Below are 17405 nucleotides of genomic sequence, written 5' to 3' on the forward strand. Positions count from 1 at the left end.
GCTAACCATTTCTTCACCACTTTTGCTGTGTGTTTTGGGTCATTGTCATGCTGAAATGCCCACTGGTGCCCAAGGCCAAGTTTCTCTGCAGACTGCCTGATGTTGTCGTTGAGAATCCTCATGTATTGCTCTTTTTTCATGGTGCCGTTTACTGTGATTAGGTTTCCTGGTCCATTGGCTGAAAAACACCCCCAAAGCATTAGGTTCCCACCACCATGCTTTGACAGTGGGGATGATGTTCTTTGGGTTGAAGGCTTCTCCTTTTTTACGCCAACTGGACACTTTTTGCTCAAATGCAAATAAAAGCTGAGAAATATATTTTTTCCCCACAATAATGCCTCTTGTACATCGTCCTATTATCTTTTGGGAGACACCTATGTCATTTCCCGTCAAAAAATTACTTGCTGGTTGAATAAAAGTAACTTTAAGTCAAAATTTGCCAGGGGTATGAATAATTATGGGCAGCACTGTACATATGTAGTAATTAATAGAGTCTTTTTTATCTATCAAGAAAGGGCAGACGTAAAAGGAGATGGATTCATGTAGTTTGAACGGGTATCTAGTTATTGTCAGATGGTTCCAGTAACATAAGCTAGCATGTCACTGCATGTGAGTTCAACATTTTCATTCTCCACATCCAGAAACTCAATAAACCCTTTATCCTTTTTATGAAAACAGGCATTGGCCGTCATGAAACATCATTGAACTCACATGATAGTTACTGCTGCCCCATGAGCTGCGCTCACAGGACAGAATACTGTAGCTCTGTGAAAGGATGATCTGTGATTCTTCAGAACAGGGAAAGCCAGCCATGGACTCAAACAAACAAGAAGGTAAAATCTTTCTAATTCACATCGGTTGGGTCCCAAATCGGTAAAATATCTCAGTGGTGCACAATCTGTAGCTTATGCTTACATCTATAAGTAATGCTGTAGTTCATGTAAACTACATGTAGCAAGGAGCCTGCACCACAATGCAAACATATCCCCAATCCACAGGACAGGGGTTAAGTATCTGGTGCATTGAGTTCTGACTGAAGCTCAACTTCATACGGGGACACGGGACTCCTGATCTACTGATCTGTGGAGGTCCCAGTGGTCAGACCACCACCAATCAGATACTTATCCCCTATCCTGTGGTTTGAATTATGGGAAAACCCCTTTCAACAGTAACTCTATCATACATGTTACCATTGGATCTGCTACCTTTTTATGTGTGAATCATTCTACTGTATAACAGTGCAGCTTCCCTTTATCCCATCAGCAGGCTCAGGCTGTTGTAAGGGTCTGCATGTATGGTGGGTGAACCTCAAACTCTCAAATTTTTGCTGCATATGGGCTCCAGATGTGTCCTATATAATCAGTTGCCCTTTCTATAAATTGACTTAGTATTTTAATTGTTTCTGCCTTGTACATATGTGTATATGTGATTGTACATATTGTATGTACGGTATGTTGACTTTGGTTTGCAGGTTGTCAAAACTGGGGATTTATTAAGACAACAGCTTTGTTATTGTAAGATGCACTTAAATTATTAAGGGGCACAGGACTTTATATAATATTGATGTATCCTCAGCATGTTTGCGCACCAGAAAATGAAATCTACGTAAGCAAAGAGCTGGTGTAGTTTTCAGGTATAGTGTGCGGCAGTTTTCTGGTGCAAATATTGTTAAATGTGGTGATGAGGTCGAAAGGAGGAAAAAGCTAATTTTGGTACAAAAACAGGACCTGCGTCAAAATGTTTGACTTTTTTGTGTCAGAAAGACAAAAAAAAGTCAAAGAACGACACATTCCTATGCTTATTATTCTGTTTCTGTGGCATAATCCATGTTCCCATACTGTCTGCAATAACCCTCACCTCTGACTTCATAGTGTCAGGGACGTACCGAGACATACGGACGTCCTGGCGACAGTGAGTGGCAGGAGATCTGTGAGACTGGCAACACATGGTTTGATCTGACAGATTTTATTTGTGGATCAATAGGTGTCTGTGTTGTTTCTGGTAATGGCCAGGTGTTGTTTATATGGTCATTTAACCTTCCTTATTTATAGTTGCTTCTCCCACTATGCTGTGCGGTTTATAGCTTTTGTGCCTGTGGATTGTTTGTGGTTGGATCTCGGCTGAGTTCCTGGTGCTTCCATAGCCTCTTTGAGGTTAAGTATTTCCTTTACCTTTTGTATTTTGTTTGGGTTCTGTGTGTTGCATTTCCCTATTTTTTTGTATTAGGCCTGAAGTAGACTCCTTTTGGAGGAACAGGTAGTCTCGTCCCTGCCATTAGTACCAGGGTCCTATAGGGCTAGATAGGATTTTAGGTATTCCTGCGTATGAACTCACCTACCTTTGGGGTCTGTTCATACTGGTAGTCAGTCAGGATTTTGGTTAGGGTTTTCACCACGAGGTGTCCATCTTCCTTCCCTAGTTCTCAGGCCTGATCCCCTGTTTCCCTCTTCCCTCCTATGCTCGGTGTGGTGTTTCCCTCCCACATCGAAGCGTGACACATAGTTTTTGAAATAACAACATCTAATATCCTTGTTTTATGAGTCTCTTGTGACATCACTGTAGACATTATCCCCATACTGTGACATCACTGTGTGTTAAAACCTTTGCTTCTTATCTCTATATCACTGGATAAAATAACTCTTCCCTGTGGCTTTCCAGTGTTTATTACTCATCTACTGTGACATTATGCTGCTTGTTATTCCCCTTTTGTGCACTTTGTGCATCATCTTTGTCATCACTGTCTCTATTATTGTCCAAAAGTTAAAACCAGCATTTTCAAAGGTGTACAAACTGGATATCTTGCAGTGCCATAATTAGAGATGAGCGAATTTCATATTTCGAAATTCGTTTACGGTTAATTTTGTGGTATTTAGTGAATTGCATAATGGATTCCGTTACCACGGACCATAATGCCATTCCATGACGGAATGCATAACGGAATGCCTTTAGAGGCATTCCGTTATTCATTCCGTCATAATAGAAGTCTATGGCCTGCATAACGGATCCGAGAGGACTCCAGCACAACGGAAACCGGACGGATCCATTATGCAGGCCATAGACTTCTATTATGACGGAATGAATAACGGAATGCCTCTAAAGGCATTCCGTTATGCATTCCGTCATGGAATTGCGTTATGGTCCGTTGTAACGGAATCCATAACGCAATTCACTAAATCCCACAAAATGAACCGCAAACGAATTTCTAAATATTACATTCGCTCATCTCTAGCCATAATGATAATAATCAAAATAATAATAGTCAAAAATTCATATTATGCATGGGACAAACAAAGCCTTAAAATACTAATAGGACTTTACAGTTTGCTTTGCCAATAACACGGTACAAACATAAAGCACAATACATTAACATACGCAGCAGAAAAGTCAGCAAGTGGTGAAAACAAGAACTATAACAATGTTCATAAACTTAATATGCTATATAGTTCAATAACCTAGATAAAGACAGACAGGTGCCCTGTTATTGATGGGATTGCCTAATAATCCATCTGACAGAAGTTTAATATGAAGCTCATACATCCCAGTGCAAAATCTGCAACAGGACTTCCCGCCTACCATAGTACTCAGCCATCAGGTATGTACCCCAAGGTGGGTTCGTTCCTTCCAGCAAAGAGAAGAAAAGAGAAAATAAAATAAAAAAGTGAAAAGGAAGAGATCAATCACACAATGAGACAAACATTCTGTATGTGGTCCTAATCCTGTTACATAAATACCATCAAGGCAGAGTGACTTGATGGCACCCAGGCCACCTTGGGATATTCCATTCCAGCACTCCTAGATCCTAGCCATGACATTGAGAAGGCTGCATATATTCCAAAAGCTCACAAGAGAATATATTTCAACAATGTGTAGGCACATGGAGTAAATTCTTAACCGTGTCTGAATTCTATCCAACAAGAGCTCATTACCATAAATGCAACCAAGTTTGTGCCATTGAAAAAAGGGCAAATGTATTTTAGTACTATGAATGCTATTGGCTATTCGAGTACCACTTTATAAACTGAAGAACCATAAGGATAAATGTCACTCCAGGCAGGCTATCCAGAAGCAAGCTCCCTTCTATGTATGTCATACCAACAATTCTGGTTAATCTTGCAATGTGTCTCCTGCAAAGTGTTATATCAAAGGTGGAAAACACAAAAAAGTTGTTTTTAAGACAAGCTGCCGACATTCAAGGGTGGATTTGTAGGGTAGCTATCTAACTGGTCATAGCACGTCTTTCTTATTATGCTTTTTAGGCAGTCTAAAAATAGGTATTTTAATGAATGTACTGTATGACTGCATGATTGTTGGTGAATAACTTTGTAAGTCTACATGATATGTTTTTTTTTTCCGAAGCAAAGCATTTTTAGGTACTGTTCCCCGCCTTCCTAATTTTTTATTCCACCCAATAATTGCTCATCTGAAATGAGCTTATAAATGATTGGCTATGGTTTAATAATCGGTTTCATGTGTACAAACTTTGCAATGTTACCAAGATGCCACTTAGTAGATGGGTGAAGTCCAATATCTGTGAACTCCCCCTTACAGAAATCCTGAACTTACCACTGGTAGATTGTTAAATATGATTATATTGCATAATATATTGGAGGAGGTAGTAGTAGATAACTACAGTAGTAAATAACCTTCTCTTGTTTTATTTGCAATTGAGTTGATCTTGAAAAGATGACTATGAACAGAAGTATTATCTTAAAGGGCTTCTGTCACCCCACTAAACAGTTTTTTTTATTTTTGCGTTAATTATAATCCCTATACTGCGATTTATGCTTACATACTGTAATTAATAATTTTGGTTCAGCAGATTATGTTAAAAACGTACTTTTAAAATATGCAAATTACCTTGCTACCAGCAAGTAGGGCGGCTACTTGCTGGTAGCAGCCGCATCCTCCTATCCTAAAGACGCCCCCTCCACATGTTGATTGACAGGGCCAGCGGACGGGATCTTTTTCTGCTGGCCCTGTTTGCATTCAAAATCTGGCGCCTGCGCCGTACCTGTCTTTAGTCGGCGCAGGCGCACTGAGAGGCGGACGCTCGCTCGGCCGCTCCATCCTCAATGCGATAGATGTGACGTCATCGGTGCAGGTAGCAAGGTAATTTGCATATTTTAAAAGTATGTTTTTAACATAATCTGCTGAACCAAAATTATTAATTACAGTATGTATGCATAAATCGCAGTATAGGGATTATAATTAACCAAAAAAAAAAATAATGTTTAGTGGGGTGACAGAAGCCCTTTAAGTTAATTGCATCCCTGCTATACTTACTATATAAAAATAAGAAGCTCCTTGCGCACATTTTTTTAATCAAAATTGCGTCAGGCCCATCTACCAGCGACAATGTGATTTCTAACAGTCACGACCTACACTAACGGACTTACCTGTCCTGGGGTTTTGGCCTAAAAATTTTTTAGGGCAATGTAGAATCCAGCTATATCACACTCTGATTAAAAAGCCTGGGCAGATGGTTGTGAATGCACAGTCTAAAAAGGAGCAACCACTCCCTCAAATGTCTGATTAAAAGCCCTGGCAGTAGAGCAGGAGTGCACGGTCCAAAAGGGGTCAGCCACTCCCAAAAAAAGTGGCAGATAAGAGGTGGCATTTACAGTATTAGGCTGGGTTTCCACAGTCAAATTATTTTATTCAGTTTTTTTAAGTCAAAGCCAGGAATGGCTCATAAGAGGAGAGCATGTACAAAGGAAAGACAGAGACTTCTCTCCTTGAACCCACTCCTGACTTTGAAAGCTGTATAAAAAAGTGAACATGGAAACCCAGCCTTAGGCTTCAAGTGAATAGTCAGTTCTTAAAGTTCTTGTGTTGAAAGTAAGTAGCTCAAGGGTCCGATAGACAATTGCCAAATTGTGATGGCTAGATGACTGGGTCAGAGCATCTCCAGTAGGCCTTGAGGGATGGGAGGACTAGTGAACTAGCCAATTGATGATAGTATGCACTCATGTTTTATTGATGCATGGGGAGCGAGGGCATGTGCATCTGATCCGATTCCACAGAAGACCTACTGTACAACAAATTGCTGAAAGGGTTTTTGCTGGCTATGATAGCAATATGTCAGAACACAGTGTATTGCAGCTTACTGTGTATGGGTCTTTGTAGGCACAGACTGGCCAGAGTGTTCATGAGATCCCTTTGGGTCTTGGCTTTCATGTAGATGTTACTTTGACACATACCACAGATTTTCCCAACAGTTTGAACAGACTTTTTTTCCCCCCTTTACTAAGCTCACTTGTAGTTGGGTTATGTAAACTAATGCTGCTCCAGAATGTTCTTTCTTACCTCCAGGTATGCTTATTCTGGTGAAATCTATAGAATATATTTGTCAGTAGTATTGTTCTGAATGGCAGCGGTGTTTTACATTGATTTGAGCTTCAGAGCTCCATAAAGATAATAGGTAATTAAATGATGTCTTTATCATGTTCCATATGCTTATAGGAAAACAGGCTTACTCTATGTAGTGCTCAATATGTGTTTTATAGGTCAATGTTTTTCTTTCCCACACAGGAGAAACTGAAAATGTTCCAGTAAGCACCTTGCCAGCCCAGATTTATCAGGTACAAACACCCTAAAATATATTTGAGGTTATAGCTTATGAGTGATCTATATTTTGCTGATTTTATGCTGTATCTTAGAGGATAATGTATTAATCTTCCTATGTTAACTATTTTTGTCTTGTTGGGTTCACATGGATGAATTTTATAGCAGTACACAGATTTTCCAAACTCTTGTTTACATGGTACGGTACTGAGAAGACCTCAATTGGGAAAAATGTATACAAAACCATGTAAAATGCACAACTCCAGCCCCAAAGGAGTAATGTGGCATTAACCCCCTCTAACAGTGAAGGGTATTGGCCATAATGAACAAGCCTCATCAGAAAAGTATAGGTTATGAGCCCTAAGAAAAACATATGAAGCGTCAGTGGGGGAGAAAATTGCATATGGGAATCTGGAGCTTCTATCTGAGCCAAGAATCAGCAACCTCCAGCACTCCAGCTGTTGTAAAACTACAACTCCAAGCATGCATACTTGCTCGGCTGTTCTCCGAACTCCCATAGAACTGATTAGAGAATTTTGGGAGTTGTTGTTTTACAGCAGCTGAAGTGCTGGAGGTTGTTTATCCCTGTCCTTTGGCTTCGAAAGATAGATAGAAGTGGTAGTGTGGCTACTGTTACAGATGGCAAGGCATAATTTATCGATGGAGGGTGAACAGTGTTGTGCAGAAGGGCTGAATATCCAGAAAGGTCCAGCATGCTCCCCGATGCTCTAGCAATGAGCGCTTCCATCTGTATTGTTGGAAGTGGTCATTGCTTCTGGCACCCCTTGACAGATGGCACCCGGAGAGGACCACCCCCCACAACCCCCACCACTGGCACTTACTAATGTATAGTGATTGTCCATATTGCTTCCTCTGCTGGCTTGATTAATTTTTCATCACATTATAAACTGCTTGTTTCCATGGTTACGACCTCCCTGCAATCCAGCAGCGGTGGCCGTGCTAGCCCACTATAGGAAAAGGCACCAGCATCTCTGGTGACCCGGACTGCGGGAGTGCGCATAGGCCGAAGCATTTTCCTATGGTGTGAAAGCACGGCCATCGCTTCTGGATTGCAGGGTGGTCGTAACCATGGATATCAGCAGTGTATAATGTGATTGAAAAACAAATGAAGCCAGCATAGGAGGCAATATGGGCAATATGGACAATCACAATTCATTAGTAAGTGCCTTGTATTAACTTTGTCTACAAGATAAATGCCATTTGCTGAACTCAGAGAACCCCTTTAATTTTGTCATTAGTAGATACCTGTAAAAGATTTGATGTTCTTATTGCAATGCTTGGAATCAAACTCTTCAAGATGATAGAGATGAGCGAATTTCTAAAAAATTCGATTCGGTCGGTTCGCCGAATTTTCCGAAAAGATTTGATTCGATTTGAATTTATTTGTGGCAAATCGCGTTAAAAAACAGCTATTTCCTGGATGCAGAGAGCCTGTATAGTGGTGTAGAACACTGTGCCTTGCAGTAACACGCACAGGGAGTCTGCTGTGGTAGTGAAACAATACTGACAGGGGCAGGGCCAAAAATTTTGGCATTTGCCCCTCATGGTGTCATTGAGACACGGTGATTTGTTTGTGGTTCTCTTCCCCCCCCCCCCCTCCTATTTCCCTCCTTTTTTATTTCTCCTCAGGTAATTCAAATGTTAGCCGGCAACAGGACCGAGAGGTGATTGGCCCAAGGTGTTGCTGGCCAGTTGCTGGGCAGAGGGCTATTTTTAACTGGACTATGGTTTGGCTAAGGTCCAGTTTCGGCGGGAATTTGGAGTATTTAGGGTGGCCACTTACCCTCTGGAGCGCTGTCATTGGCTGAAGAAAGAAGAAGGAAGAACGTGCCCCGCCCGCCCTCCCTGGGTTTTAGTCGCGGTCTTGTTGAAAAGGGGTGTTGGGGTTAGTCGCTCAGCCTTCCTGGGTGGACTGTTGATGAGCAGTTCAATAATGGACTTTAGTTAACATATGTGGGAATTTTAATGAATTAATGATTAATGGATTTGTTAATATTTATGGTTACCCCCCCTCCCCCATTTTAATAAAGACCGCAGCCATTTTTATCCATATTGGTAGTACGTATTTATTTATAAATTATTATAAGGTTTACAGTTGTCGAGTATGGCACCATGTGAGTCAGTATGACACGCACATGACAGCCATCGCTCTTAGAATCACTTATTTGGGCAGTTACGGGCCAAAACTGACCAAATAACTCAAGTGTGAACTCAGCCTTACAGGTCGATGTTAGTGCCAGGTATAAAGAACCGTGCAGAGGCCCAAGATCCTACTGTAGTGTGAAAGAGCACACTCCTTTTACACCGTCGTCAGCTGTTTCCACATAGATGTCTACAGAACCTGTTCTCTTAAACACGTATCCAAGTATAGCCCCCCGACAGAGTGTTGAGGGTGTCAGCAGTAAGTTTGTACTGACGTCACAGATTATTTTGCCCTTCATCTGATCTGTCAGAACAATAACCCCCCAAAAAATGGATCCTGTCGGTCAGCATTTGGTCAGTAATCCATCAGTATTGCTAAAGCCCAAAGAAAACAGGAGTGGATCCAAAACAGAAATGACACGTAAATGGAATATTTGCATGTCTTCTGTGTTTTGTACCGACTCCTGTTTTTAGCTACAAAATCATAGGCCAATTCTGATGGGACCATACAGGCCTTACAGCTGCTACACAGACAGAATCTGTTGTGCATCTAATTTTTCCTTCCTTCTGACAGATCAGAAGAAGGTTTAAATAAATGATGATGTAAACCAGTCCAAAAAGGCAAAATAGTGGCCCAGTCAAGGAGTGGGGAGGGTGGGAGAACAGCTTGAGAAGTCCACAGAGTGGCCCAATGACATAGTGTTGAGGTAGCAGCAGCATGAGGAGACCACAGAGTGGCCCAGTGACATAGTGGGGAGGTGGCAGCAGCAGCAACAAGATTCCACAGAGTGGCCCATTTACATAGTGTTGAGGTGGCAGCAGCATGAGGAAGCCACAGAGTGGCCCAGTGACATAGTGTTGAGTTAGCAGAAGCATGAGGAGGCCACAGAGTGGCAAGGTGACATAGTGTGGAGGTGGCAGAAGCATGAGGAGGCCAAAGAGTGGCCCAGTGACATAATGTTGATTTAGCAGCAGCATGAGGAGACCACAGAGTGGCAAGGTGACATAGTATGGAGGTGGCAGCAGCAGCATGAGGAGGCCACAGACTGGCAAGGTGACATAGTGTGGAGGTGACAGCATGAGGAAGCCACAGACTGGCAAGGTGACATAGTGTTGAGTTAGCAGCAGCATGAGGAGGCCACAGACTGGCAATGTGACATAGTGTGGAGGTGGCAGCAGCATGAGGAGACCACAGAGTGGCACAATGACAGAGTGTGGAGGTGGCAGCAGCAGCATGAGGAGGCCACAGACTGGCAAGGTGACATAGTGTGGAGGTGGCAGCAGCAGCAGCATGAGGAGACCACAGAGTGGCACAATGACAGAGTGTGAAGATGGCAGCAGCATGAGGAGACCACAGAGTGGCATAATTACAGAGTGTGGAGGTGGCAGCAGCATCAGAAGACCTGAGTGGTGAGGTGGCAGCAGCATCAGGAGACCACAGAGTGACCCAGTGACAGAATGGGGAGGTGGGTGGCAATACCAGTACCCGCTGACGATGGTGGGTGTAAGAAGGAGCACTTGGCATCAGATGTGTGGCATCAGGCGGGTGGCGGCATCAGAATAGTAGCTGAGGCAGGTAGCCAGAAGAAACAGGTCTCTTTTGTGAAGGTCTGGGTAAGGCAGCATGGATGATCTAATGCATCAGGCATTGGTGGGTGGAAATCCTGACTGATCCACGCCTGATTCATTTTGGGTGGACAGTCGAGTTCTCCTTAGGGTAACTATGGCCCTCGCCGCATTAAACACCCGATCTGATGCCACACTTCTGGCCGGGCAGGACAGCATTTCCAGGGCAAACTCTGCCAATTGCGGCCACAAATCCAGTTTTGCTGCCCAGTAGTCCAGCGGATCTTCACTAGGTGGGTTAAGAAAGCTGCTCATCATCTACTCTAGACTCAAGCTGCTGCTGATGGAGCTGGTACTGCTCCAGTCCTAACCCCCCAATCTGCCACAGCAGCCATAGCAGTGTAACGAGAGCGCAGAGGGCCCCCCTGTCAGACCTGCGAGAGGATGGACGATGGCGCAGATAGGCAGCGGCCAACTGACTACATTGGATGTCTCTATAGTAGTTCAGTTTGTCCTCCCTCTCAGCGGGTGTAAAAAAGGCCCCCATTTTGGACCGGTAGCGAGGGTCCAACAAGGTGGAGAGCCAGAAGTCATTCCTCTGCCGAATGGTGACAATTTGGCTGTCACTACCCAAGCAAGTGAGCATGCAGCGGGCCATTTACGTAAGTGACTCAGAGTCTCTATCTCCACTGCATACTGCCACGGTGTGCCTGGGTCATCTGCCTTGTCTTTCTTATCTCCCTCTCCTGCTCCTCCTCTCCTGTCACCTGTGTAGAAAAACCACCCATTTTTCTACACATTGCTTGTGCTCCATTGTACTCCTCCTCCTTCTCCTCCTCCAGTTCAGCCCCCACAGGGCTCATGTGGCCGTGAGATATAGGTGCCACGTCTCCAGTCCCCTGACCAGCCAGTTTACCAGCATCTGTTCCAGGATATGAAGCAGTGGAATGATGTCGTTCATCCCGTAGTCCTGGCGACTGACAAATAACGTGTCATCCTCAAAGGGCCTAAGCAAACGGCAGGTGTCATGCATGAGCTGCCACTGGCTGACATCGAAGTTACACAGGGGAGTACTCCTGTCCGCTTGGATCATCAATAAATCATTTATGGCCTTTCTCTGTTCGTATAGTCGGTCCAACATATGGGAGGGTGGAATTCCAATGGGTGGAAACGTTGCATATCAGCCTATGTTGGGGGACGCCGTTCTGCCTTGCAGCTCAAGGAGGGTGTGCTTGGCGGTGTATGATTGGCTGAACTGCATGCAAAGTTTCCTGGCCATTTTTAGGATGTCTTGCAGATGGGTGGAAGACTTCAGGAACCGCTTGAGAACCAGATTGAACACGTGCGCAATGCAGGGCACATGGCTCAGCCCTCCTTGATGCAGTGCCGACACCATGTTCTTCCCACTGTCGGTCACCATGGTTCCGATTTTGAGTTTTTGCGGAGAAAGCCAGGATTCGATTTCTTGATAAAGGACACGGAGCAGTTCCTCTCCTGTGTGACTGAGTTCGCCCAGGCAAACGAGGTGTAGAACAGCGTGACACCGCCGTGCCCTGCACATGTGGTATGCTGGAGGAGCACTGTGAATTGTCCCTGCAGTGAAGGCGGAGGACACAGTGGAGGATGAGGAGGCAGAGGCGCAGGACCAATGGCGTGAGAACGTGGAGGCGGAATTGGCGTCACCTGTCCAAGTTGCTGGTTTGGCTTGGCAGGAACCACATTTACCCAGTGGGCCGTAAAGGACATATATTGACCTTGACCATAGTTACAACTCCACACGTCTGCGCTGCCGTGCACTTTGGCAGACACCGACAGGCTCAAGGACTGACCCACCTTCTGTTCTACATATTTGTGCAGGGCTGGTACTGCCTTTTTGGCAAAGAAATGATGGCTTGGGACTCTCCACCTCGGCTCGGCACAAGCCATCAGTTCTCTGAAAGGTGCAGAGTCCACCACTTGGAAAGGGAGGGACTGCAGCACCAGCAACTTGGCCAGAAGCATGTTCAGCTTCTGCGCCGTTAGATGAGTGCATGCATACTGTTGTCTCTTGGAAATCGCTTCGGTGATCGATTGCTGACGTAATGACTGACGAGGAGTAGGAGGGCGAGGAACAGGAGCATCAGGACCGGTAGATGATGGGAAGGACAGACAGCTCCCTTCGGCTGATGTGGTGGAGCCTTGACTGCCTGAAATTGGGTATGTGTCACTGGGTGATGCAGCGGTTGCTACGGCAGGCTGGACCACCACATTGGAGCCACGGTTCTCCCAGGCCACTTTATGATGACGCTGCATATGTTGACGCTTGGCCGTGGTGCCAACATTGGCACCCTGGCCACGCTTCACCTTCTGCCCACAGATTCGGCAAATGGCCATGTTCACCTCCTCCGACGGCTTTATCCACAACACTCTGCACTGACTGACTGCTACCGCCGCTGCCTCCGTGAAGTCCTGCACCACTACTTTCCAGGCAGGTAGGCTCCTGCAAAGCGGGAGGTCTACCCCGGGCACATTTGGCTCCCGACCTTCCACTTCTGCCACCCTGACAATTCCCGGCCACGCTACCGACTTGCTGGATCCGCCACTGCCTCACGCGCAAGCTGCCACCCTCTTCTCCCAATAATGATAAGCCCCTTCGTCACCCGGTTCCCAATTGCGATCGGCTACATAATCATCAAGTACTGTCTGCATGTCACTGATGTCCTCCTTAACGGTCTCTGAGCCAGGAGCCTGACTGCTCGCAACACCAGCTCCCACGCCACTCTCCTCATAACTACTTGCCCGCCTACAGGAGAAAGTGGCAGATGTCTCCTCCAGATCTTGGCTGGGCAGTAGCTGCTGACTGTCCTCTAGTAGCTCGCTGTTTAGGGGAGCTGAGCCCACAGCATATACCGTATTTTTCGCCCTATAAGTCGCACCTGCCCATAAGACGCACCTGGGTTTTTGAGGAGGAAAATAAGAAAAAAATAATTTTGAACCAAAAGATGTGCTTTTTGTGGGTTTTGAATTACGTAATGGTGGTCTGTGGATGACACTATTATGGGGGATCTGTGGATGGCACTGTTATGGGGGCATCTGTGGATGGCACTGTTATAGGGGCATATGTGGATGGCACTGTTATGGGGGCATCTGTGGATGGTACTGTTATGGGGGCATCTGTGGATGGCACTGTTATGGGGGATCATTGTGGGGGCATCTGTGGAAGACACATATATAGCATCTTATGTGTCATCCACAGATCCCCCATAACAGTGTCCCTGTGTAGTGAATGGGGGCCGGCATCTGTTTATGTAATGGCAGCCGGGCCTGGTGCAGTCACTGTATTCTACTACACCGGGCCCTGCTCTCTGTAGTATACGGTAATCATATATAACTTGTGGCTATTGTTTAAAGTATTCCAATCATCTTAAATCTTGCGCTGTACTACTTACAACTAACTTCTTGGCAGTCAGGAGGCCGGGCGGACGGGCGCTCGTAGCGTAGCTCACTACGCTCACTGCGCCTGCGCCGCCTGCTTCATTCATAAAGTGGGCAGCGCAGGCGCAGTGACGTAGTGAGCTACGCTACGAGCGCCAGTCCGCCTGGCCTTCTGATTGCCAAGAAGTTAGTTGTAAGTAGAACAGCGCTAGATTTAAGATGATTGGAATACTTTAAACAAAAGCCACAAGTTAGATATGATTACCGTATACTACAGAGAGCGGGGACGGTGTAGTAGAATACAGTGACTGCACCGGGCCCCGCTGCCATTACAGAAACAGATGCTGGCCCCCAGCCCCTCCTCCCTCTCAGCATTTTCCCCCGGACGGTCGCAGCATTCGCCCCCCCCCCCCCATAAGACGCACTGCTATTTCCCCCCCCCACTTTTGGGGGGGAAAAGTGCGTCTTATAGGGCAAAAAATACGGTAATACTTCTCTGGCTGAGGGAACACAAAAGGAAAGAGGCAGGTTGAGGACAGGTGAGGGCACAGGGCCTGCTCCCGGGCCATGCCAACTAAGGGTTGTGTATGACGAATCCACCAACTCTTGGCTGGGGGTGTCTGATGTCACTTGGGACGAAGTGGATGACCGAGTCAAGAACCGCTGGGTTTCTGGTCAAGATGTGACCGCTAGATGACACTGGGAGCTCAGGCTTCTCGAAGTCACCCCTGCTGCCACGCCCCCTTACTCTGCTGCGACCTCTGCCTACGCAAGGAACATTTAGGCCTCTACTGCTCCCCTGTGCAGGGCCTGGCACTTTTCTATCTGACATACTGTTAGATCAAATAAGTAAATTAAAAGGAAATTAATACACCCCAAAAATGGCTGTAATTTTGTCACTTCACCACACAACGGCAAATAATACTTTTTTTGCCACTAATACACACCAAAAAAGGCTTTAGAATATATAACTGCACCGATGAACGGCAAATATTTTTTTTTGTCAGTAATACTCGCCAAAAAGGGATGTAATTTTCTCGCTTCACCACTCAACGGCTAATAAGCCCTTTTTTTCCACTAATACATGCCAAAAAAGGCTTTAGAACATATAACTGCACTGCTGAACGGCAAATAATACTTTTTTTTTGCCACTAATACATGTCAAAAAGGCTGTAATTTTCTCCCTTCACCACACAACGGCTATTAAGCCCTTTTTTCCCCCACTAATACACGACAAAAAAGGCTTTAGAACATAGAACTGCACCGCTGAATGGCTAAGAAGCCCTTTTTTCCACTTATACACACCAAAAAGGCTTTAGAACATATACTGTAACTGTACCGCACAAGGGCTAATAAGACGTAGAAATATTACCTAGCAATACACCCTGTTAATGGCTGTATCACAGGGCTGACATCACAGGGCTGGCTGGCTGCTGATTGGCTGCATGCATGGCATTGTGGGTGATCCCTCGTTCCCAGAGTTCTTTGCTCCATGTCCTAACATGTGCAGCAGCCATTTTAAGAAAAAATGTGAATCGTTACCACGAAGCGTGAGGAAATTCGGATTCGGTGCGAATCAAATTTTTGCTGAAATTCAGATCAAATTCCACTTAGTCAACTTCGATTCGCTCATCTCTAATGATAATTTTTGGGTACATTTTATTGATTACAATCTGGTACAGACCAATGAAACAATATATATAATATACATTAGACAGAAACCTTGCCCACATGAGTTTATAATCTATAAAAACAATTTAAGATAAAGGGGGTCATTTATTAAGACCGTCATTTTAGATGTCGGTCTTAATAACCCATATACAGTAACTGGCGGTGGATCCACCAAAGTTAGGAAGAGGCGCAAGCTTCTTCATAACTTCGGCGCCAGTCTAAATGTAAAACAGCTTCCTTGCTGTCTTACATTTAGACCATATCCTACGCCTAAAACAGGTGTAGAAAATAATGAATGAGACGGACTTGCCGGCCCATACCCTTCCCTGTCCATGCCACTACTACTTTTTTAGACCTGGCGTTAGCTCGGAAAAGTCGGAGATTGCAGCACAAATAACCTTTGTGCCGCAATCTGCGCTAGAAATATGCCTAATATAGGCGTGTTTATGGTTAGTAAATGACCCCCAAAAAGTTGTAAAATGTGGTAAAGACGATTAAGCATCAAATTGTTAGAACATTTTCTACTAAAAGGAAATAAGTTGAAGGGGTTGTCTCACTTCAGTAATGGCATTTGTCATGTACAAAAAGTTAATACGCAGCACTTACTAATGTATTGTATATTGCATCCTTTGCTGTCTGGATTCATTTTTCCATCACATTATACAATGCTTGTGGTCAGGACCTAAACGAGTGGAAGATGCCCAACCACCACCCCCCTACCTAATTGGCCTGAGGTGTGCCTTGGCCTCACTAGGTCGGTATGCCTGAAAAAGGGGGCATACCCTGAATGTGATGGTGGGCAGGGGACGTCCGAATGCCGACGTGCTGCCTGGGAGAGCCGGACTGCTTAAGACAGGTACCGGCCCCTCCCACAAATCCAGGCTAGCCTGCGGCCAGCCTTAACACTTGTGGTCAGGACCTAAACGAGTGGAAGATGCCCAACCACCACCCCCCTACCTAATTGGCCTGAGGTGTGCCTTGGCCTCACTAGGTCGGTATGCCTGAAAAAGGGGGCAAAACCCACCAGTGAGGGAAGGATTGGCCTGAGGTGCTACTCTGCCAATGTACTGAATGCTTGGACCAGCTCCGCTTGTGGCTCCGGGATATACCGTACAAAGCACCCCGAGCGCCAGCGCCCCAAGTGTTTAATGATATGCACAGGGACTCCATGCTTGGACGCTGCGGATGCCGCAACGATGCGGAAAGAATGCCCCGAGAATTGAGCCGGATTCAATCCTACACTGGTCAACAGGATGCGAATATGTTTGATGAACTGGCTGGACATCAGTGGACCAACAGGGAATGGAAGTAATGGGTCGGTGGGGCTGTGAAGACTAAGGGCCAGCAAGAGGTTGTCCAAGACTGTCACTGGACACCATGCGTTTGTGGTCTGGAAGAACTTAACTACATGGCCGGGACCTACCTGCCTTGTTTTGTTGTGAGGCAACTGCAAATGAAAGTTACTGCCCATCCTGACTAAATCTCCCTTGCGGAGAGCCACCGCCCCTTGTCTGGCCTGTGTCACTTCACCTGGTCTTAAAAACCCGTAAAACGCCAAGTACATCGCCGCCTTGATCACCAGGCTGGGAAGGACTCCGAATGGTGACAATGTGAGAACTTCCGACAGGCTACGAAACGTATCCCCCTTAATAGGTCGACAGACCGACTTGACCGTGACCTGGCTTTTTTGAATGCCTCTGAGGATGGCCTTGATCGGGTGAGCTGAAAATATAGAGGGTCTGTCTGGCTCTTGAAGTGCCAAAAAATGCTGCACCCCAGCCAAATATAGCCTAATGGTGTTGTAGGATAAAGCCAATACCGAATGACAATAAGACACGAAAGCCACCATATACTTGACCTGACCTGTGTCACCTCTAGGATATGCCAACTGAAAGTTCGAAAAAACCACCCACGCTCGGCGGTACGACCGCAACGTACTGGCCGAAAAAGACTTGGTAATGAGTGAACTGGCGACCACCATCAGAGAGTCTAATCCAAGACCAGCAGCCGCCAGTCCGGTACCGGGG

General features: G+C 45.6%; 1 protein-coding gene across 1 annotated transcript in view; it reads left to right on the forward strand.

The window, feature by feature from the left end:
* Window positions 1-779: 779 nt before the first annotated feature.
* The window catches only part of ARHGEF33 (Rho guanine nucleotide exchange factor 33), a 148735-nt gene continuing 132109 nt past the window's right edge, over window positions 780-17405 (forward strand). The window contains exons 1-2 of the mRNA XM_040429584.1: window positions 780-833; window positions 6532-6581. Coding sequence (XP_040285518.1) covers window positions 812-833; window positions 6532-6581 — 72 coding nt within the window. The 5' untranslated portion in view covers window positions 780-811. The remainder of the gene's footprint in view (window positions 834-6531; window positions 6582-17405) is intronic.

Source organism: Bufo bufo, chromosome 4, assembly GCF_905171765.1.
Source record: "Bufo bufo chromosome 4, aBufBuf1.1, whole genome shotgun sequence".
Taxonomy (NCBI): domain Eukaryota; kingdom Metazoa; phylum Chordata; class Amphibia; order Anura; family Bufonidae; genus Bufo; species Bufo bufo.